A 24139-nucleotide genomic window follows, 5' to 3' on the forward strand; every position below is an offset into this window, starting at 1 on the left:
GGGGCATAATTCTCCAAAATCCAATTTTGCATTAATTCCCAGCATCTTTCTCTCATCCAATTATATAAACGCAAGCTGACAGCTACTATTAAAAAGCTAAAGCATCACAATAGACTCATACTTTCTCTCACAGGTAACACTAGAAACTTCCAGAGATCTTCCCTAAATATTTCACCTGTTTTATATCCTAGAAATGATGCAGAAATGCTGCATTAAAAACCATCAGTACTATTCTATTGGGTTTAAAAAGCAATCTAAAGCGACAGCAGTCATAAAAAGCACACTCTGAAGTCTATCTACTGTTATCATGTGGCCTGTCTCAGCTCTGACCCCTGAGTGGTTTCTGCAGTCGAGCTATTAGTCCTCCCCACAGAAGTAGACGAGCCCACTCTTCTTCTTCTTCGTATTCAGCAGACGCCCATTCAATTAACTTCTCATCCAAGCCACCCATTAGAGGGTCCATCAAAGCCAGCCGGGACCACACCATTACTCCCTGTCCCCTCACATGGCAGAGCTGTCACTAACGCGCACACAAACAGAGCTAAAGAGGGATGTGTAGAAGCTGTTATCCTACAGAAAGCGGAGGCAGCGCTCCCGGCTTGTAGAGGTGAAATGAGGGCTGGAAATCTGTGGACTTGTGGTCAAAGACCTGAAGTAGTCTCCTGTGAACCGTACGCAGGATTACAGAGGACCCTTTTACATCCATGAATGATCAAAGATGCTTATAGTGAGTGGTGCTGGGATATTATGTTTGGATGAGAAGTTAAATTTAGAGTTAGCGTTCTTGTTGTAAAACTATTCAGATTTAAAAGCACTTTGAGACTCTGTGCAACCAAATTGGACACAATCTTGATAGGTTTTCATTACTAAACTTTCCAGTCAGCTAGTTTTACAGCAAATGGACCAACAGACTGTTGAAAAGCTTCACTCAGTAGGTTTCTGCCATATCTGAACATGCAGCAGTGCTTACCACAGTAAAAAAGTATTCCAAGCTTTCTGAGTCTTTAAATCTAGTGAATATAAAACATACTCCTAGTTTGCCATTTATGGAAAAACTTTTGATAGTGTCCAGCTTATCACTTTATGATATTCTCCTCAACATCTGCCTATAGTCAAGATGACAGTCTGGATGTTTGCTCTGTTCAAAGGGTTGAACAGTTTTAGGGCTGCAGGTAATCATTTGTTTTGCTATGAAACATTTTCTTTTCAGTTTTCCAAGTCAAAAACTGGAAAATGTTGTAGGTATTGATTATTTTTCTGTCAGCATTTATTCCATCAACAGTTGGGCTTTTAAATAAGCTGTGAGATTCTCTGGTCTCCAAGACTGAACTATTTGGCATCAGTTCTAAACGTTATGTCAGGAGGAAACCAGGCACTGCTTTTTACCTGCATAATCACATCTCAACAGTGAAGCATGGTGGTGGCAGCATCATGCTGTAGGGGTGGTTTTAACAGCAGGGACTGGGAGACTGGTCAGGGTAGAGAAGGAGATGAATGGAGCAAAGAGTGGAGATATCCAGAGGTGGGTAGTAATGCGTTACATTTACTCCATTACATGTATTTGAGTTTTTTTTTTATTTAAATCCTAGTTCTGAGAGTAGTTATTGTGCAGAGCACTTTTTACTCCTACTCCATTACATTTGTGAAAAAATGAGTGAATTACTCCGTTACATTGGGCAATACACTGGTCACTACTTTTACTTGCCTATAATTCATTTTCATTAAGTATTTTTTTACACTCAGCTGAGCTCTCATAGCAGTGTGAGGTAATATCCTCAGCACCACAGACTAAATGGAGGAGTGACCCCTCCCCCTTAACTTTCAACAGTTGGAGATAATGGCTGAAGATGTAATACCTGCGTCTCCTTCAGAGGAGCATGTTCATCCCTGATCCAACACCAAGACTCTTTGCCTTTCAAACGACGAGGAACAACAGCCACATAATGCGCTGCCTACTGTGTCTACTAAAACGGTGGAAATCTCAAGCTTCAAAAATAGCACGTCAAATCTAAGAAACCAAGTTATGGTAAGTAAGTTAAACAAGCTAAACAACTGCACTGCTAGTTAGCTTAACATATAAGTTCAAATCTCTGTTTTAACTCGCAGGCTGCAAAGACACAGTTGTGTTAGTGATAAATGATGTCACTTGTCCAACCACCTATGCAAATCTGCCACATTACATCGTAGGTGAAACTATAATCGTGTGTGGCATATCTCTTATATCAGTGATTATACCTAACATGGTTATAATGTGGGGCTAGTGGGCCAAAGTTGTCTTTGGTTTTAATAAGTTTCAGTTTGGCTTGCTGAATTTGTTGAGTGAAAATCAGGATAAAAATTCATAAATTGGAGCTAAAAAGTAAAAATTAAATTAAAAAAGGGCCAAAAGTCAGAAATGAGGACAGTTCATAAGATTGATTTTACAAAAATGAGCCAAAAATCACTAACACAATAAAATAAATATAATGTGATTAAAAAGTCAGAAATGCAAAGTACAAATTCATGTATGAGAGATTAAAACCATCTTGCAGAAATAACATAACTATAATGCGAGAAAAAGTCAGTTTTTTCTCATTATGTTGAAATTTTCATCTCATAATTGTGATTAAAAAACATAACTTGACTGCTGCTTTGAGTATTAAGTATGTCACTTTATTTATGACAATGTGCAGTTTACATTACTACCCCTAAATAATATGTTGTAATGCAATACGTTTTAATAAGTTGCACAAAATGAAGTTACTCACTACTTTTACTTCTACTTGAGTAATTATTATTGTTAAGTAACAGTACTTTACTTGAGTACGGTAACTGTGTACTCTACCCACCACTCGAGATATCATCAATAAAAACCTGTTCCACAGCGCTCAGGACCGAATGTCCTAGAGTGGCCCAGAGCCCTGACTTGAACCCTGTTGAACATCTCTGGAGAGACTTGAAAATAGCTGTCCACCAACAGCCCCAATGTAACCTGACTGAGCTTGAGAGGATTTGCATAAAAGAATGGCAAAAAATTCCCCCAATCCAGGTGTGCAAAGATGTTCCCAGGCACCTGTTTTCCTATGTGGCTACATGCCTGTTTAAATAGCACGTAACCAACTAGTCTAAAGAGGAGGACATGTTTGGGAAACAGTCAAACTATCACAGGGTCATTGTGTCAGCAGAAATGTGACCTTGTTATGCTGTGTAGAGCGTGGCTAAAATTAGCTGCTAGCTCTATCGTGGTTACTCATCACTTCAGTTGAGTAGTTAAACATGAGTATAGCCCTCAACAGGCAACATACAACTTTATTTCCATTTCCTATTTAAAAAACTTTCATACCACGATATTCCTATGACATGCTAACCACTAAGTGTATGTCTGGCAAAGTACCAGGGTAAAGCTTTGACAGGAGGGCAGTGGCTATTAACTGAAGCTACAGTGGCCAGTAGTAGCAGGAGGCTTTATTAAAGTTGTAAAAATTCATTTGACCAGGGTTTCAGGCCTGTGTTTTTGAAAAATGCTAATGCTAAAATGCCTTTACATGCAAAAAAGGATTTTTTTTTGCATGTAAAGGCAGACATTTTTCATTTATCTGCCATCTGACGGTGATATACCAAAACACAGAGGCACATTTGAGGACCCCATGAAAACATACTAAAAAACAGTTTCAGAAGCTGATGCTTTTCTGTGATAGCGTGATATGTGTAAATCTTGTGAGGAATGAACATGAGCTCCTGTGACCTTAACCTTTGACCTCAAGATCGAAAGAGTTCACCCTTGACTCAGGGTGTTTTTGTGCCTCCGGCCTTGGCTACAGCCAGCATGGAGGCTTTAAAATCAATACACAATCCATACACAATTTCTCTGACTGTCCACTGACTGTTGCTCTGCAGACCTCAGGGTTTTGATGGGGACACGTTCTGGATCTGTGGGTAATCCAAACTAAAAATGAGAGATTTCTATTCTTTAAAAGCATAATTTAACTTTTCAAAGCAGACTATGCAACAAACTGATAAACTTGTAAAATCTCACAAGGTAGATTTTGACTCTCTACTTGGATACTAAACATCCATGAAAAGTATGAAGATAAACAAATTGGGATGTTGATCACTTCTTCTGGTGAAATACTACCATTACTCCAACATTTCCTTTGTGTTTGACCATAAAAAACAGACTTTGTCCAACTGGTAACTTCTTCTTCCCAGTAAACAATCTCTTAATTAAATCAGCAGTGAGGTTTGCCGGATGCCAGCATTAAATGAATTGGACACAAATAAACACTGGTCTCTGATATCTGTCAAGACAGCTGATATCTGATGTTAAACCAATGCATCCCTAAAAACAAGCTCATTGACCATTTTCTTTTTAAAAGCAAAAAACCCTTCACATTGAAATGGGACTATTAGAATGGGGTCAAAACCTCCTGCAGTGAAAGCAGCCAATGGATGTGCCTCGCGGAATTTCAGTGAGCATGGTTGTTGCTTTTTTACCCCAATTTCTCTGATATTTAAAATCAGTGTCAGTGTAGTTGCTACAGTTGTTCTGCTTTGCTATTCCTGCCCTAGACAGAGCCAGAGGTGTCAATTGGTGACTTTTCTCATCCATTTATCCCTCAGGTACAGTAAGTGATAGTTGGATAACAAGATCCTCCTTTTTATTACTATATGTAGACATGCAGCGCTGCCTAACTTCACTGTTACTGCAAAATGTTTAACAAAAGTCTCCTGGGTACAGTTATCTTATATAAAAAAAAAATGTTTTGTTGGACACTGGAGGAGTCTAGGACATAATAAAGCAGTTTATGGGTAATAAGGTAAAACATGGCCATTTATAAACAGGTGCTTTGACTCTTTATTAGATCCCAGCTTTACTGAAGTTGTATATGACCATATAACAAACCTATTTACATACACTACAGCTGCGTGATGGGCAGGGCAGATGGTTTATCAGCTGTAGCGTCTAAGGAACAAACATGTTAGAGGACATGATCTCCACTTTCAAACTGCATTACAAGCACTACACACCAAATAAAGTGCACAAAATGGACAGATGTCCCTTCATAGTCTTTGTGATTAAAGCTATTCTAATAGGTTTACATGTTAAATATAGAAAAAACCTGGCATTGGTCTTTTAATCATCAGTTTTCACAGAAACATGAGAATAGAGTCTGAGAAGTACAGTGTGCTCTCCTGTAGACCTCTTTTCTTCCCAGTCAGCTCCTATAGTATTGGTGCACAGCTATAATATGCTATCGATAAGGTTTATAGGGTATAGGGTATAAGGGGTTGTGTGCATGAGGGGGGGATGTTTGTGGGAATCAAGGCTAAGGCACAAGCTCAGTAATGGCTTTCTACAGAAAGTGCTGAGAGATCTTCTGCTGCAGCATTGCAGGGGTTGCAGCTAACACAGCAGGGCATCAGAGTGATGTCACTGTATGGTGCATTACTAGCAGAAATGACAAAGCAGTAAATAGTTTAAAATAAAAAAAGTTTTCTTTAACAACATTAAAGACAACTACTCACTGAGTCTATTTAATACAGCAATGACTCTTTTCCGGAGCTTGCTGATACGTCTGAAACAAGGAACGTCTCTCTATAAAGCTATTCTTTCATCCGCTCCTTGTGTTGATAACTTTACCTAGAATGAACCAGTAAAAACATGAAAAACTTGTTTTCCAAGACTACGTCCTGCATGCTCAGAGACTTCCTGTGAACAGAGACACATTACGTAAAGGTGTAGCTGCAGTGCCAGTGACTGTTGATTCAAAGCGTCTGAAGAAGCCTTGTGAGCAGCTCTGTGTCTCTGAAATGATGCTAACTAAACAACATGATAATCACATGATCAAATAAGCTCCTGCTTACACTTACCTAACATCTCTTGTTGACTTTATTACATCATTTTTACATTTATTTTAGATTTGTTTCATGTAATTCCTACTCTGTAGTAACAGGAACAATAAAGTTATAGTTTAAACATTTTTATTAAAACCATCATCTATCATATTACTCCTTGTCTGCACTGATGTGATTCTGTTATGATGTTATAGTGGTGTGTTTAAGCATACAGATCAGCAACCAGAGAGACGATGGGCACCGAGAGTCTTCAAAAGGAGGAAACATTTGCTAACCCATTAGCAACATTTCAAAAACATCCTGGCACTAAACCACCTCCCAGCTACCATAATTGTTTGATAGTGTCACACACCGGATTGCTGAGGTTGAGTTTGTTTTACGTCAGGGCTTAAATAAATGTGTCAAAGATGTACACAGATATCTAACAATTTATTTTGGCCTTTCCTATAATATCAGGTAGGCTAACACTAGCTAACAATGATGTGAACTATACAGTAATAAAGGCAATGTTAGCTATTGTCTCACTCTAGCCAACAAGTATTGATTTGTTTTGTTTTGTTTTTTTTTTTTTGTCTACTGATAAATTGGGAAACAGTTAAATGAGAATGACTTTTTTTGAAACCATTTGAAAGTTGTCTTATAACATGAACTGTATCCTGATCCTGGGATATGAGGCCGAAGGAAAGAAGCTCAGATGTTATGACCTTGTCAACACTTATATTCTATCTTGTCAGTAAACATCAAGAATCTTGCAGCTATTCTCACTTCATTTCATTAAATTCATCAAAGTCCTCTAGAAAAGTAGTTTTTTTCTCAAGTCAGGTCACATACATGGCTGGAATGTCATACTACTGTCAGCTGTTGATGATGACAGCACATGCTGCCTTAGTACCAAAAAAAATGCAGTCAAACTACAGTATACTAAAACTAGGCTGTCAAGAGATTTCAATCTATTTTATTTTTTTTTAATTTATTTTTGGGCCTTTTCGTGCCTTTATAGGATAGAGGAGGACAATGGACAACTCGGAAACAGTGAAGAGAGTGGGGAGAGACATGCAGTAAAGGGCCACAGGCAGAATTCAAACCTGGGCCGCTTGCGTACATGTTGCATGCCTTAAACCACTCAACCATCTGTGATTTCAATTGCTCATTTCCGATGGACACAGAAAAACATCCTAAAACTTTCTAAATAAAATCAGATTAAACTTCAGTTTAGGGTTAAGGTAAGAGTTAGGATACCAAAGGTTAAATTCCAAAACCTGACCTGCAAAATGTGATTAAAAAGGCCTTGATATAGCTGAGTTAACAGTCTGCTTACAGGAAAAAGCTTGTCCCCCATGAAAACATTGGGAAAAAAGTCTACACATACATCCGAACCAAGGTGGGCAGGTGCTGAGCCGAAAATTAGACTAACAAAGAACAAAGATGTCTCGCACACTGCAGGGCTCCAAAAAATACAATCATTTATTGCACCAACGTGACGTTTTGAGCAGAAACTTCCCGATGAAGATCAACTCTGCTCGAAACCCCCATGAAAACATCCCAACACAGCGAGCATAGCTTACATAGCTCTGTAAGCTGTATAAGCTACGTAGATAACGTAGCTACCTAGCAAACAAATCGGGTAGCTAATAAAGCTAAAGCTAAGCTCACAAGGCAGCTATGTAAGCTACGTATCTACTTTATATGTGTAGCTAAATTATCTATCACTGCATCTGCTAAAGCTTGTGTTGCTAAAGCTAACTTGGCGGCACTTATTCAGTAATGCTAATTACGTAGTTATCGTAGATAGTGTAGCATTAACTAAAGCTTACAAAACTAAAGAAAGCCAACGTTTGTGTATCTTCCTCTAAAACGGATGACACAAGAGTGCAAGAGAATGTTTGGTTGCTTAGCAACTGTCCAGGTTCACTGAAGTTGTGGAACTATTTGAGCAGGAAGGACAAAATGATCTGTCATTGGTTTTTACATTTTACTACTGCCACCTATGTTATATAAAAGCAATATTACATTAGAGGGAGTGATCCATCCATCCATCCATCCGTCCTCTATACCACTTATTTCTTCACAGGTCATGGGGGATTGGAGCCTATCCCAGCTGTCTTTGGTCGGGGTTCACCCTGGACTGGTGGCCAGTCAATCACAGACTGACTTATAGAGACAAACAACCAGGCGTGCTCACACTCACACCTATGAAAAATTTAGAGACAGAAGGAGTGATGTACTGAATATCAGCACTGCTATGATTATCATAAGCTCTTGGCCTGCAGCCTTATGCCTACGACTGAATTAGAGCAGCACAGATTGTGCACACCACCACCTCAGTGATGTGATTAAAAAAAAACTCTGCTGGTCAAACACTTTACCTGGCAGTTAAAACATCTACGAACCAATGATAAGGTGATAAAAACAATCAAGGTATTGAATGCATGGTAGAAGGATGAAAATCTAAACACTCTCACCTGGTCCACATCAGCGTCAATGTGCCTTTTGGTAAATCAACACCAGACAGCAAACAGCAGCTTTGGCATCATATGTGCATATTATCTTATCAGTTCTGAGTATAATCTCATCATTATATTACTTTGAGTGGTGCTGTGTCCTCCCATGTTGCTTCTGGATTATTTGATTGGTGTTTGTGTGTGTTTGATGCGTGTGTGAATCTCCTCACAGCTGGCTATTTGAGCACTGTATTAGGTAAGGAGCATATGTCTGCTGAGCTCTGGCCTCCACTAATTACACTATAAAGATCAGTTGAGATTACTGCGGGAGAAGACAGCAGTCTGCTTCAGCTCCTGATTAAACTCATCACACAGGTAACACTGTAGTCCTGACAGGCAGGAAAAATGGAGCGTGGCTGGACTGAATTAAACTCTGTAGGGTTATTTATCTACAACAGACTAAGATAAGGCTCATCATATTCACAATCTGTGCAGCCTTTGAGTGCTTTCTCATTTGGCTCTTTGTCTCAGGAGAAGTTTGCTGCACAAGAGAGAAAATGTGAAATGTAGAATGAAAAGCACTTGTCAACACAATCTATCTGTCTCAGATACTTCTCATATGCAACACCTTTTCTGTTGCTTATAACTGAGCATAGGTTTAAAGGTGTCAAATATTCAGTCACCACAAAAACATCTCAATATTGAAGGACTTCTAAGACTTCATGAAAACTCTGGCCAAGAGAACTGATCAGAATAACAATGGCCACTGTCGCACAATTGAGAGATTAGGCTGAAAGATCATATCTGCCAAACATTCATGCTTCCCTGAGGCTAATTTATAACAACTGTAATGATCTCTTTACACTAGCTGTTGCACAACCCATCAGTTCAAGCTTTTATGATAGTTTATGATAGTTTATGTAAAAAACTAAACACATTTCCAACAGATTTAGAGAGTTAATGTGCTAAGTGTAGATAAGGAAAATGCTGAACATTACAACAGTGCATTTTTTATCCTCATTTTGCCAGGCTAGACTTAGCATTTAGCTCAAAGCAACACTTAAACAAGTTAAGTCTTAACAAAAATGCTGCTTGGCAGCTGGAAAGGCAGGCCAACCGCTTTGGGCCCCTCGGCCGCTTTCATTTAATTTGAGACATTCATTTATTCTTGAAAGGACATTGAGGTTTCTCTCATTTTCAATCCTGTCAAGATTAAAAGCACATTGAAAAAGCAAAACAAAACCACAAACACTATTAAACAGCAGAAATAAATCAAAACTCTTACAACTGGAAACAAAGTGGCTAAATCAGAGTCCTGAACTGTCCATTTATAGAGTTTGTTGAAAGGCATTCCATGAGCTCAGATCACTCAAGTAAAAATGCACTTTTACTGTGTTCAGTAAGGCATTCAGCGACTTTAAGATCAGGTCATGTAGGTGCTAAAGCCACTCCAACAGGTGCGGAGCATGACGCTTCATAGGATTGCCATTTGGACGTATTAAGTGAGGCTGCTCCGTAAGAGGGCCCCATCTGACAGCTGGTATATGTACCAATCTACTTCATTGATACAGCCCATTAAAAAAAATATTTACCGAAGTTATGAACAGTGGTAACCTGACACACCTGAAAACCTTCCATAGATGGCATTTGAGAAAGGGCAGAGCCTTTGAAAAAAAAACTCAGAGGGTGATTGGATGAAAGTTCTGTCACATCTTTACAGGTCAATCAGAGCAACAAAACACGTGACGTTGTAGTCCCAAACCGAGTTGCGCTGCTACCAACGAATAAACTCCATAAATTGCTGCATAATGTGAACTATGGTGCCTGCAGGCATGTCAGTACAAGATTTTTGTTGTTTTTGAAAAGAAAACAACTCAATGCTGTTCTTTGTTCTTCATTTAACGAAGAAATATCATCAAGTTCTGTAAAAACGTATGCTTTAGCAGCATCCACGTTATTGTCGCTGTGTCCCCTTGATGCTGATTGGTCCTGTCACTTTCTAACTGGGCCCAAACTGTTCAGACGGGAGCTTTCCAAAATGGATTTGCCAGTAAGAAACACGGAAACGAGCGAATCCATCTGCTTTGCAAGGTTAGCATAGAGCCTAAAAGTTAAAAAAAAACCAACCTAAAAACCACATTTGTCAAATACAAAACATAAAAGCAACTAAAACCTACAAACAAATAAATTCAAGAAATTAAGATAAGATAAAAAGAGTTAGAAATAAGAGAAATTGAGTTAAGATAAAACTCAAGAATTCAGATAAGTTTTTATATGTCATTTATAAGTTAGTATGGTGCATTAAGAAGCAATACAGTGGAAACCAGAGCAGATAATCGCTTTATAAATGGCACCTGATATGACACCTGTCAAAATCTTAAATGTAGGGGAGACACTCTAAATAACATAACTTCCACTAGCACTACATTCTGCATAATGTTGACATTCAAAATGAGCTTGGTAAAAAGGGCAGGCTTGCTTTTTTAATACAACACAATTTTGACTCGAAGATATTTACTTATTTAAGTTTCCTTTGTTCATGTTTATTACCTCTGCCAAGGAGGTTATGTGATCGGGTGGGTTTGTTCGTTTGTTATGGACGGGTTTTAAAGAAATTTTCAGGAAATGTCACAAATGGTATAAGGAAGAACTGATTAGATTTCGGGAGTGATCCGGATCATTGTCTGGATCCAGGAATGTTTTAAAAGATTCTTTACTATTGGGAGATAGTGCTAATGGTGGAGGTCTGCGCTCTCCGAGTGCTTTTCTAGTTACATGTTTTAAATACTTGTGAGCTTGTGATGTAAACAGTGTTTCAGTTTTGCTATCTTTTTGTTGGTGTCAGGCCATTTTTCATGAAATAGTGATAAATGCTGGCTGGAGAAGCCCCTTTTGAATTTTTGCATTGGGCCCCAACGGACTCTTAAACTGGCACTGAGTCAAAAAGAGCTTTAAAATGACTTTAGATAGCTAGACTAGCTTGAAAAACATGAAAGAGAGAAAAAAAATTAACAAAATAGTGCCATTAGTCCAAATCTGTGGAAGTGATAACCTTACAAGACCCCACTACAGAAGACTGCTGATTTGTTTCCTCTAACAGAAACAATACGTGAAAGACGAACGCTCTGTTTACAACTCCAGACAAAAAGACAACCCAAATACTCCTCTAGGATTATACAAGAATAGAATAAAATCAGCAACAAACTGATATCTGACAGAAAGGGGGGATAAGCTTGAGACTAAAAGGCTTCACAAATAAAAATATTCATTTTGTAAGCAGCTCCCTGCTGAGCCTCTAAACACAGGGAGGTCGGTGGGTGGCAGAGGTAGGCAGCAGCGATTAGGGACTTTTTTTTTTTTTAATCATCTGCAGGACTATACTTAGAATCTTTATTGTTAATTTGTACCGTCGTCTCAGGGGGAACTTGAGCAGTAATGGAATGGAGGTTGTATAGAGCTGCGTGGGTTGTTTAGTTTCAGATTGACATGCTTAATCTAGAAATAGCACTTAAAGCCATGACTAGCATCCATCTCATATTCCAGCAGATAGGAAAAAAAGGTAAAACAGAGCAGCCTTATTCCCTTTCTGACACGCTTAGACTCCAGGCATGGTGCTTTCTGCATCCTGAAAAGCTCCAACATTCATGTACGGGTCAGGTCAATTTCCTACTGTGGGTATTACACTGCCTCTCTTTAATACATACAGGCATAAATAATGCATCCTGCTGGCCCTCAAACCTACCTGACTGGAGTATATTTTACTTAATGGTAAAACACCGTGGTCTGCAGACCAAACATCCCTCTCTTGTTCAGTACATCTAAGCAATCACAGTGTACCATGATGATATTGTTGTTTTTCCTCTATAAACATCTGAATCCTGAATTGAACCATGTATGTGCTGCCTGTTTTCATCTGATTTTTGCCATGTGTTCGTCTGTTGCTTGTATTTAAAGGGCACTCAGTGTACAGTATATCAGTGTGAGTATACAGTATCTTTTGGGACCAGCTCTCATTAATTAATCGCCCGTGGGTTTACATTACAGCTGAGGTCAGAGCAAGGATGCCAAGTGCAGATAGCTGTAATTGATTCACACGTTTATTATGTACAGATTAGGCACTCTGCCAGGGATGTGCTGCTGGATGAGCAGTGAGAACTTGGACAAGGCTATTTAGATTTCTAACATGGCTGTCAAGGACTGAATTCATTCACTGTCACTGGACACATGGTGTCAATGACTGTGCTTTTAAGGTTTCATTTGAATGGAGGGAATAAGCGAGCCATTAAATAAACCAACCTGGCTGCTATGGTGGCTCATAGCAGGAATCAGACAGTTCCTTGATTTGTGTAAGAAAATCCTTAATAATAATGTGAATTTGTACAAATTTACCGTATTTATTTGATATCCTGTTTCATATTCAGTTAATTGCGCTGAGCCTTCTAGCTTTAAAGCGCTTGTTTTCTTCTAAATCTATCTCCTCCTCTGTTAATGAGATACCTCTTATGTATGGTAAATATGGAGCTTGAGCCAAGTTAATTTAGCCTGACAAAGACTGGATTAAGGGGTTTACAGTAACATTGCTGCTGCTTATTATAAGGGGGGAAAAAAATCCCGCCTTCAGCCACTACAGCGCTCATTATCTGGTGTGGTTTGTCTCGGTGGTTTTTATCAGTATTAAAACTGAGGTTTGAAATCTGACATTAGTGGAGTCTATTCTGGAGTTTTATGCACATTTTCAATTTAGCAAGTGTAACTGACCCACTTGCGTAAGTATTTAGCCCGATACAGCAGGTGGCGGTATGCTCATAGCTGGTTTCAAACCCCCCAAGGAGAAAGAAGAAGAAGAAGATGCTACCATGAGGCCAGAGAAATGATTTTTTATGTTTTTGACAGTGAAGGAGTCCATCCTGTCAACATGGATGTTGTTCTAAAGCCCGGTTCAGACTACACAAATTTTTTGGTCATTTATGATGGAACGATGTCAGACAAACAGATTTTTATACAACAAAAAATCTTGCCCCGTTTTTGCTGACAACCTGGCCACACTACAAGAGTGATCCTGACCACTTGCCGTATGACGTCACCACTGTCTCTCCGACTGAGTCAGAGTTCACACGTTGACGGGGGGGCGGGGGGGGGGGGGTAGAGGAGTGTCTTTCACTCTACTACAGAAGTGTGATTTTAGCAGTCTTTTGCTTGTAAAAAGGGAAATACGAAACAATTATGGATTGGATTAAGGATAATAAGTATGGATGTATCAAGAGAAGGACAATATGGACTGACTCTCTTTCAGATAGGACTTAAGGTATGCATGTGATAACTTAAATAAAATAAGATTTACACATTAGCTTTAGGGAATTCTACTGTTATTAAACGTTAGGATTCACATCATTGACGTCAGGTCAGGGTGTCAAACTAGACGACAATGTAAGAAAAATTCTTACATGCTAGTCTTGGAAAATTGTGGTCGTTGGGCGTCTTGGACGCATCATTAATTCATACTACAAGACCGTTTGTCATTCACAACACTCTAAATCGGGCCCGAGTTTTGATGATGAGCTGCAACGTTGCAGTTGGGCTTAAATCTGGCTGAATTCGTGTAGTCTGAGCCTGCCTTAAGACGCCAACAACAACCTTCTTTGTACTTACACCTCTACCATGCAGCTCAGGGGAGGAAATGAACCTGCACAGCACTGATATTACAACTTTGTAACTCCACTCCCTGACTACAACTTGCATAATGTCCGTCATAGCAGACCATTTACTGACTAGATTCTGATCACTTTCACCGTGCATAGAGAAAAACGAGGACAAACTGGCGAGCTGGGGTTAGAAGTTTTGATGCAACTCTGTCCCATAACAGGGGATGGTTATGAATGCTGAAATCCACCTGGATTGCACCTAAGACCACCACACCAAGAGGGCCTGGACCCAGTGCCTGGTGCCTCAGCGCAGTACACTTGCATTCACACTGACCAAACCAAACCACACATTAGGTTCAACAGAAAGCACCCAATGAGAAAACACTTGAATTGGGCCCCAGCATCATTACAATACTGGCTGATCACAGCACTCAGCAAAGGGCGCGGCTCATAATCTCAACCAACTTGTGTAAACCACAGAGAAACAAAGCGCTGCAGGGCCTTTTGTCTCTGTTTTGGATCTATTTTGGAGATTTAACATCTGTCAGAACCAGCAGGATCTGGTCTGAGGAGAGATGGAAATCTAGATGATTTGATTCGAGACCTCCCTCATGTCCTGGGGCAGGGCAGAAAAATCCCACCAGCTGAGTGAGACGCCCGCTCTGCAGCTGGAGCTGCTACCAAAAGAGAAAAAGAAACTTGGAGAGTCACTGTGGAGATAAAACCAAGTGAAATATGAACACAAAAAAAGCTCATTAATAGTCAGTCACCATTTATGGAGATGATGAGCATTACAATGCTCCTTGGTTAGCTTTAGTTCACACAGACCTGAGAGAAATGACACTGAAACCATAAACAATGACGGATGGAGATGTGCCACATGTTGTCTCTCGTACTTTTTACAACAAAACTATGAGTGTGAAGCTTATAATGATGGTGCCATCTGTCTGTTTTAGTGCGTTCTCTCAAACTCATTATCTTCTGCAATTTTTAGTAGTGACCTCAGGGTACAACAACCGAGCAGGAAGCCCACAAAAACACAATGGGATCAAACTCAGCTCTAAACTTTCAAATACCACTGCAACACAAACACGAGAGCATTTGATCATGAAGAACTGCTAAGAAACCAAACCCCACATACGCACATAAAACCTGTCCATGACCTCAAAACAAACCTTTCTTCTAAAAAGACTCATTTAGACTTCAAATAACCAAAGTTTCTCTGAAAAGCTTCATATTAATCATGACATGTACTCCTTTGACCGTTTATGGCATTAATAAAAAACAACAACAAAGATATCCCTGAGTGTTATTTTTGCTCAGGTTGTGCAAGATTTAATACATCCTCTGAGCTATGAAGATGCAGCACAAAATCTGACAATTATTTTCCATTTACATACTATCATTATAGAAAATTAACAGATAAGCATTTAATTTTTATGATAACACAATATTAAGGTCAGCTAGAAGAATCAATTCAAAGCTTGTGTAATCTTAAAATTCTGTTTACTCCCCTTGTTTATTGAGTCAACAATGGACCAGCCATTACAAAAAACCTACAGCAGTTTCATTGAATTTTTACCCCATTTTATATCTTACATTAAGAAACAAGCTTCCATTTAGCAAATACTTAGTTAATAATTTGGTCTGGCCTCTTCACAATGCAATAATTATACTGCTATAATCACTGCATGTTTGCAAACATGTAACTAGAGACAAGTGAGACAAGTATCATGCAAGAGACACTGGTATAGTCCACCCAAATTGTGTATAAAGAGCACTGAGATCAGGGTGGGTCATATTATCACCAGATATTAGCTTCAAACATTAATTAGTGATATGGGCAGACATGGTATTTTTTACTGATTTTTCTCATTAATAAATTGCTGTAATTATCAGTATAAGTGCTGGTACATATTGATCTAATTCAGGCCATATGCACAATAAGTTTGTGGAATCTTAAGTAGGACCAATGGATCCATGCCAGCTGAAGTCATTGTCTTTGTTCATGCTCATTCCTTTAAACCTTAAAGTGTGTTTTAAGGGCTGAAGTCTTGCAGCAAATTAAATCTGAATGAAATTTGCAATGATTGGCATATTGAATATCAGCAAATATCCAATATTGATCATCCCAACCTACACTGTAAGACCGAACGGTAAAAGTAATTTAAAAAGTTGAATATTAAGTTAAAAAATCTGAAATAGCTATTTCTGCTCTGTTTTTCTGAGTTGAGAGAACACGTTTTTAGTTTTAAGGATACAGTTCTTAATCACTGTAAGTATGTTTTGTCATTATATTTAAATTATTTGACAGAATGCCTGTGGGACACTGTTGCACCCTGAGTGAAGTTACCCTCTCAGTTAGACAAGTGCCGCCATGTGGACCGATTTCAACAAAGCAAGAATAATGTACTGAATCTGGGCCAAAGAGCACCTTTCAGTCTGATACTTGTAGACAATTAGGTAATTATACTATGGGTTGTATTATTGTTCAAAATTAAATATGTTACAGACATATGGGGAAATTGCAGTGGATGGGAAACTTAAGAATTACATGATTTAACTGGAATCACTCTCAAAAAATTATTTTTTTACTGTTTATGATATAACAGTAAACACACATATTGACTTTCTAGCACCAATACATTAAAACATAAAAGGTTATCATCTGCTCTTTTACTATGTTATAATAATTCATGTACATACACAGATCTTTATGATTGTGGGTTCTCATACAGGTTAGCATAATTTTATCCACTTTTAAGATTTAAGGTGAATTGATAAAATTTTTTGTCCAAAACCAAATTAGTAGCTTATCTGACAATAGTAACATGCATTCAGTAAATATTCAGATCCTTTCCTTTTTCAAAATTTCATTATGTTGCAGCGTGATGCTACATTTGAAAATACACTTTTACTCACAATCTACAGTCAGTAACCCATAAAGCGAAAACAGATCTTTTTTGCAAAATTATTAAAAACAAAATCATAAATATCACATTGAGGTAAGTATTCAGACCCCTTGGATCAAAACTTGAAATCAGGTGCCGATCATCTCTGCTCAGCCTGACTGAGCTCCAGAGATCCTGTGCGGAGATGGGACAAAGTTCTAGAAGGACAACCACCACTGCAGCCCTCCACTGACCTGGGCTTTATGGCAGAGTGTCTAGACGGAAGCCTCTCCTCAGTGCAAATCATATTAAAGTTCTCTTGGAGTTTTCAAAAAAAAAAAAAACTTCACATGAAAGCCAAGCAGGCTAGTGACCATCAGGTTTTTGGCCACCACCCTTACTAAGGCCCTTCTCCCTCTGGTACCTCACATCTCTCTGCTGGATTTGTCTGTACATGCCATAATTGTGATGTCATAAGGGATATCCCCCTGATTTCTTTTAAAAACACCAATCCTCCTGCAACAGTTTCAGTCATTAATATTAAGAATATAGAAATAATCAATCTAGACAGTGATGGTCTAGTTTCTTTTAGTAACGTCAGAAGAAGACGTGAGCACTCATTTGATTTCTTCACCAGCAAAACACTCCTCACTTCAGCTTTTAAAACAAGTGTGTTTTTTGATCATGTGTCAGACGAAGGGCTGAAGCAGCAAGAAATGAAAAATAAAAGTGTCTATGTATACCAAACGTCATGACAAACATGGATATCTTTGGTTTAAAAAGCCTTTTAGCTATGCCATTCAAATTCCATTCATACTATCAATGCAGACACACATGTGAACTTGAGCCAGCTCACACACTCCCATGACGCTTATATGGCCTGCAAGTTACTTAACACACACACAAGCAACATCTGCCCCGGCATCTACCTCTCCTTCTATCTGTCACTCACCGGCCTTCCCCTCCTCCTTCTCGGACCTCATGTCCTCCTCGGCACAGGCTCCGCTCGGCTCCACTGTCAACCGTGGTGTGAGCTCTCATAGCAGGTGAAAAACAAACCATAAAGAAACTCACACTTTACATGCTCACACACCACGTGTAGACTCACAGACCAGAGCACACACCTTTCACACCAACACACACAGACTGCACCAACACAGCCGGCCGCTCCCAGCCCTGCTCTCTGAAGCTCCACCCAGACAGGTTACCAAGAACTCTGCGTCCCCCCCATGAGAGAGCTGCTCAGCTACATTTCCTGCTTCTTTCTCTCTCTCCGTCTGTTCTCTGTTTGTGCGTCTCTTTCTTTTCCACTCTCAGCGTGTACCTGTTAAGTGACACGCCCTGAAGCAGCTAGGACAACTTTCACCCCACACCCACTCCTGCCCCCTCTCCTCTAGTGTATGAATGCAAAGAGAAGGGGGAGGAGGAGGAAGAGGGGAAGACAAACTGCACCTTGGCTTCAGGAAATAAAGCAGGTGAGTCAGTGGAGCTCTCACTCCACCTGATGGCTGAAAGAGAGCAGAGGAGAGGGAGTGCAATTACACTGAACAGAGAACAATAAAGGCCTCTGTTTAAAAGTCATGCGCTCCCTCTGAGCCCATGCTGTCTTTGGAGCCTACATGAGTTTACATTAGTCGACACCTGAATGTGGACATGTGTCTGCTAAAGCAAACACCTCTGAATAAAAATGCAACAAGTGTGAAATTCACTATAATCACCTTAGAAATGAAACAGGAAGGAGTACTGATATGAAGTTCATCTTTGCCTTTACACTCTGAGATTGGATTATTAATAAGAAACCTCCTGTGTTATCTTTAACTGCTCTTTTGCCTGAAGTTCGGACAGGTTGTGCGATAACTGATGGGAATTTGGACATGTGAGGTCAGAGCGAATAAGGTTAAGGTTGGCCCAGTTTGCCTCAAAGGGCTCTTTAGGCCCTGAAACCCTCAGGCAGGTACAGGTGGAAAAAAACAGATAGGGATGCATTTGAATTAATTCAGCCTGCAGACCTTGGCTGCATATAAGCTTGTAATGGATTTTTAGTTTATGAGCCCAAGAGTGACAAAACTGGAATACTAAAACACAAGTGAAAGCAGAATGAGTATGCATGGAGTGTAGACTGTATATTAAGAAGGGCAAAGTAGCCACCGTCTGGGAGTGAAACCAATTTTAGAGCTGTGGCTGTGGCTAAAATGGGCAAAACTGCTGTTGTCTCGGAGAAACAGTCCACCAATCATGGCCAGCGGCTTTGGGAAATAGAGCAGTGTTTTAAAGTAGGTTTCTTCATACAAAAAAATGGGGGTGATCATTTTGACTCACATTGGATGGTGCTGGAATGTTTCAAGCTTTATGGAAGAGATTCATCATTAGGGAGAAGATATGACCTGTGGGACGAACTCTTATCTGCTATCATGTGAAACCATGAGACAAAATAACGGCACTGTCAGACGGTAAAGCGAAAAGAAGTGATTAAAAAAAACATCTGCAATCATATAAGCCATGCTATCAGCCAAACTGTTTTAAAAATTTCACTTTTCAGAAGAAGCCTGTCCAATGAGCTTTTCAGGGGCCCAGCCATTTCTGTGGCAGGCCTGCTTAAAAAAATAAAAAAATCAGTGTCACATAGTTTTCACATCATACTTGTGTTTGCCATTGATTCTTGTGAGGTCATCCTGTTAATTACTGCCACAGCATCAAAGTTTAGTAAGCACTGGCATACATGTGTCATAGTTGGAAGGCAGCCGCTGCTGACAGCTTTACCACAAGCCCTGTCACTACACTTGGACTGATCACTTGGACATGTTTAATAGGTTTTTCTCTCATAAACTGGCATGGTAAATGTTTTAAAAACTCTGGTTTCCAGCCAAAAGCCATGTACAATTAAACATTTGAAAATATAAATCATCAGAGGAGTCCAGGGAGAATTACAGAGTCTCAAAACAGACGGGAAAAGTGGAAGTTTTAGCCATACTTGAGAGACCTCTAGAGTTGGCTGAAAAACAGCGTAGAGATAAATCTTGTCTTTTGCCAAATCTGCAAACCAGTGTCAACATATGTGGATAAATATGATGAACATAGGAAAGAGTAGGTAGTTCTGGGAATTATAATAAACTAGAGTAACTAGAGTCCTGCACAGGAATCTTTTCGGAATCCCACTCCCACTGGATTTCTGACCATTACTGCCCACTCTTGCAGCGTGTGCCATCCACTCATGCCTGCACCTGTGACAGGTATGTAAAGTCCCGCCCACACCCTGCATGGATTTTGACAATCCATGTTAATTATCAAGGGGCATACATATAACAGTCTGTTTTTGTTTTTTTTTTTTAGATTTAATTTTGGGCTTTTCGTGCCTTTATTCGATAGGAGTGGGGAGAGACACGGGGCAGAGGACCTCAAATCGGATTCAAACCCAGGCCGCTCGCAGATATGGGTAGAACGATAGACGGCTAGGCCATCTGCACACCCAGACAGCGTGTTTAATTAAAAGCGGTATTTGCATGGAAAGGTTTTTTTTTCACCAAATAATTGCCTAATGATTCAGCGTCTCTGCGTGCCGGTGCGTATGTGCGGCCAACAACACAATAAAGGGAGCATCAAAGCTGTGCTTTTTGCCTTCTTACAAAGTTTTAGTGCACACAATTTTTTGTGGTGCTTTAACAATGTGGGCCAAGTGATACTGGAAACAAGGAGACAGACCCATATTCAAACATGTTTACATAGCACCGGCGACTACAGCTGACAAGACAACAATTAAACCATTATTTCTCAGTAAATGAGCAACGTGTGACACAACTCCTGTAAAAGTGCTCCAAAGAGAGCTTACTTTGATCAGGGGTCATGGAGCATGTGTATCATCTCATCCAAATATGTTTCTTTGTGGGTGTGTTTCGACAAAGTCCAGTTGTTTTCCAGCTCTGTCACTTATGGTGCGTTCCATTTATCTCTGAACTCAGAAATTCTAAGTTAATGTCTTAAAAAAATATGCGTAAAAACTCCTAATTCTGATTTGGAAGTCAGAGCAACTTCGGTACACAGCAGAAGTCCCTGAATGATGACTTGGTACAACATTTTAGGATTTTATAGAAAATTTGTACATATTTATGATTTTTAATGGCACCGGTTTCGAACCAGTACACTGAAAAAGTCCTCTGAAGGGTATCAAGGACAACTAGAGCAACGGTGTGGTGTGCAAATTAACACACACAGACAGACACGCTGCCAATTGTAGTAAGATATCCCAGGGTTGGGGGTGTAGGTAGCCTAGTGGTTATGTTTGGTGTTTACAGAGGCTGATGTCCTGCAAAGAGGGTTGCTTGGGCACAAATATGGCTTGTGGCTTCTTTCCTAAACATCATTCCCTATACTCTCTCTCCCTCTCCCTAGTTTCTGGCGCAAGCCCCTGTCCTGTCTACAAAAGAGGCATAAAACCCCAAAAATCAACCTTCAAAAACTAAAATGGTAAATCTTCCTACATGCTTGTGTTTACAATGTTGTAGCCTTTGATCTCAAAAAGTCTTGGGTTTTTAACTTATTCGTAAACTCCTGACAAGCGTTCATTTGATGCAGAAAAGGAAGATGTACTTTCATGATTGACAGGCTTGCTGACATATTTGTGGCCTTCCATCATCCTCAGCTGGATTAGCAGAGTAGAAGAAGAAAGGAGAAAAAAACACAACAAAAACTAACAATACAGAAACTGAATGTTCCATACATGTGTTTGTTTCAAACGGACACTGGAATGCATTCTGGAGTGGACCGTGACGACCCGAGGAATCTTTGACACCCTGTCAGTAGATTTACTGTACTCTTTTGTTAGCGGAGGTGGCGGTATGAATTCCATGGTTCCACCATAAATTACTCCACTATTACAATATGTCCGCATCAATCTTTGGGAACAATTTGGCTTCACTCCTGCACAGCAGTGGATAGAGAGACATTGTCTATGTTAATACACAGTCAGTGGCACACATGCTAAATCTTTTTACATTTGAAGATGAGACAGCAGTTCAGAGCGAGCGTGCCATTTGTGCTGCCTGTCAGAAGTTGACACTCAGTGTTTTAGCTCTCTCCGAAGATCAGAAGTGCCCTAACCAGATACTTGTCACATGAGGCAATGGATCTGTCAATCACACACTGACACCTCAAGGATTACTGTCAGACTTGTTCTTGTCTGACTGATTCTTGCTAAGATAAACAAATCAAACAATAACCCTTTTACAGAGGACTAACACCTCATTAGGAGGTAATGCAAACATATGAAGTTAGTTTCTGGTCATCAGTGCAGTTTTAACAGCCGTAATATTTCACCATGACAAATAATGTTGGAACTTTAGCTAATTAGACTCACTTTGATTCAATTAGACCTGTTTTACCTGCCTGAGGAGCTCCATCATATCCTTGAGTAAGAAACGTTTTGACCAAATGTAGCTCTTTATAATTCCAAGGTCATGCTGTAGCCTGCCTCTCAGCTACACTGACGCTCTTTCACAGCATTGCTTTTAACCTGACAGTTCTTCAGTCTGAAATTTTCCACTCCTCGGTGTCCTTATTCTTCAGCTTAACTCCCTGTATCACTATGTCATTCATTTGCTTTGCTCACATTAAAGCCAGAAAGAAATCCTAAAAGCTCTCTTTTTTTTCCCTCGCCGTTGTACCGCACTCGCCTCTCTCAGCTGCACACGGTTGACCTGTCAGTCTGCATTATCAGTGCTGGGGAGTGTTGATAGAGAGCCGGGACGGAGCAGCATTAAAATATTAGCTAGCCTTGAGAGGGAAGAAGAGGTTGAAGGGGAAAAAAGAAATGAGGAGAGGGAGACTGAAAGCAGAAGTGATGGGCTCTGGGAGAGGGGAAGGAGGGGAATGAGTGACTGAGGTCACCACTGTCGCTGCACATTGTTGATGAAAATGACATGAGGCTTGTCTAATAGCTGCTGAGCCCGCTCTGTCATATGCAAGAGGCAGCAGTGGATGAAAGGATCAGAATAACAATTATGCCCCGGACTTTCTCGTATGGTATCGGTACGTGAACAAAGGAGAATAACAGCGGTCGTAATAACGGGGAAAAGTCATGGACACAAGGCCTATAGATTGAGCAACAATATACAAGCGATCATTGGACTTCACGATCAATATCTCTTATGGTAGCTATTATTACAGGCTAGTCACTTTGATTACTTCACAAGAGAGAAAGAGAGAGGCTATTATCTAGAACAATCACACACCGCTCTGCAAGACACTCTGAAGGATCCAAAGGATGTGGTCTGAAGGGAAAGGTACAAATACATCTGATGCATGTCTAAAACACCAAGTAGAGCCTGGTGTCTGTGTTACCCACTCCACTGTGAGCTCGACATACTTGTGTGCTGCTCTATGCATCACTCTGCAATACACCACCCAAAAACTCAGCATTACTATTTTTATGTTATATTCTGGTCCCGCTGCCACATTTCCTGCTTGTTTTATGTACAGGAAACCATGGCAAACAAAACCCAGCTAGTTAGAGTTGATAAATACTGATTTGATTTTACTGCATTGAACAGAAGAATGAAAAAGATGGAAAGTATAGCAGCTTTACTAAAGATTTGAATGCAACAACAAAGATTTGAACCCGTGCTGTGCAGGTATGATGACATGACTCTACTCACTGTCTACAACTTACAAAGAAAGTCATAACAGGCTTGTGCTGATCAGACTCCAATCATTTCTACTGTGCATTTTACAGAAGTGTAGACAAACTGCAAAACTGGCTGAAGAAGTTGTGTTCTAATGTATTGGTTCCCAGCCTGGGGTCCAGGACCCTCCGGGGAGGCGCCAAAGATCTTAGGGGGGGCGCGAGGCTTTGCCTGCTCTTAGATTTGCAAATATTGACTAAAACCATAATAAAGCAGTTATTAAGTTGTTTATGCAAAGGTCTTTTGATAAGAAAAGCATGCACTGGGCACGCAAATGGCCTAGCGGTCTAAGGCGCGACCCGTGCCTGTGGTCCTTTGCTGCAGTCTCTCCCCACTCTCGTCCCATTTCTGACTCTATCCACTGTCCTCCTCTGTCGAATAAAGGCACTAAAAAGTCTAAAAACAAATCTTGAAAAAAAAGAAAAGAGAAGAAAGAAAAGTGTGCATAGACCTTTTTTTAGGGTTTTTCAAGTGAAGCAATTAAAATCTATGTTGAGTGTGCAGTGTGTCACTTTTCCTTCTCTCTTGGGTCCTGGGGAGGATTCACTATTGTTAGGTACATGAAGGGGGACGCCAGGGAAAATGGTTGGGAAACACTGTTATAATGCATCTCATAGCTGACACAACTCTCTGTACCATATCAGGGTATTAGCATC

General features: G+C 39.9%; 1 protein-coding gene across 6 annotated transcripts in view; it reads right to left on the reverse strand.

Moving 5' to 3' along the window:
* Window positions 1-24139, reverse strand: part of kaznb (kazrin, periplakin interacting protein b) — a 205780-nt gene that overhangs the window by 27633 nt on the left and 154008 nt on the right. The window contains exon 1 of one of the 6 annotated variants that reach the window (XM_041783802.1): window positions 17762-17940. The exons of the other annotated variants lie outside the window; for them this stretch is intronic. Coding sequence (XP_041639736.1) covers window positions 17762-17792 — 31 coding nt within the window. The 5' untranslated portion in view covers window positions 17793-17940. Of the gene's footprint in view, window positions 1-17761; window positions 17941-24139 lie in introns of those variants that run through there. 6 annotated transcript variants of the gene reach the window in all.

Source organism: Cheilinus undulatus, linkage group 3 (assembly GCF_018320785.1).
Source record: "Cheilinus undulatus linkage group 3, ASM1832078v1, whole genome shotgun sequence".
NCBI lineage: Eukaryota > Metazoa > Chordata > Actinopteri > Labriformes > Labridae > Cheilinus > Cheilinus undulatus.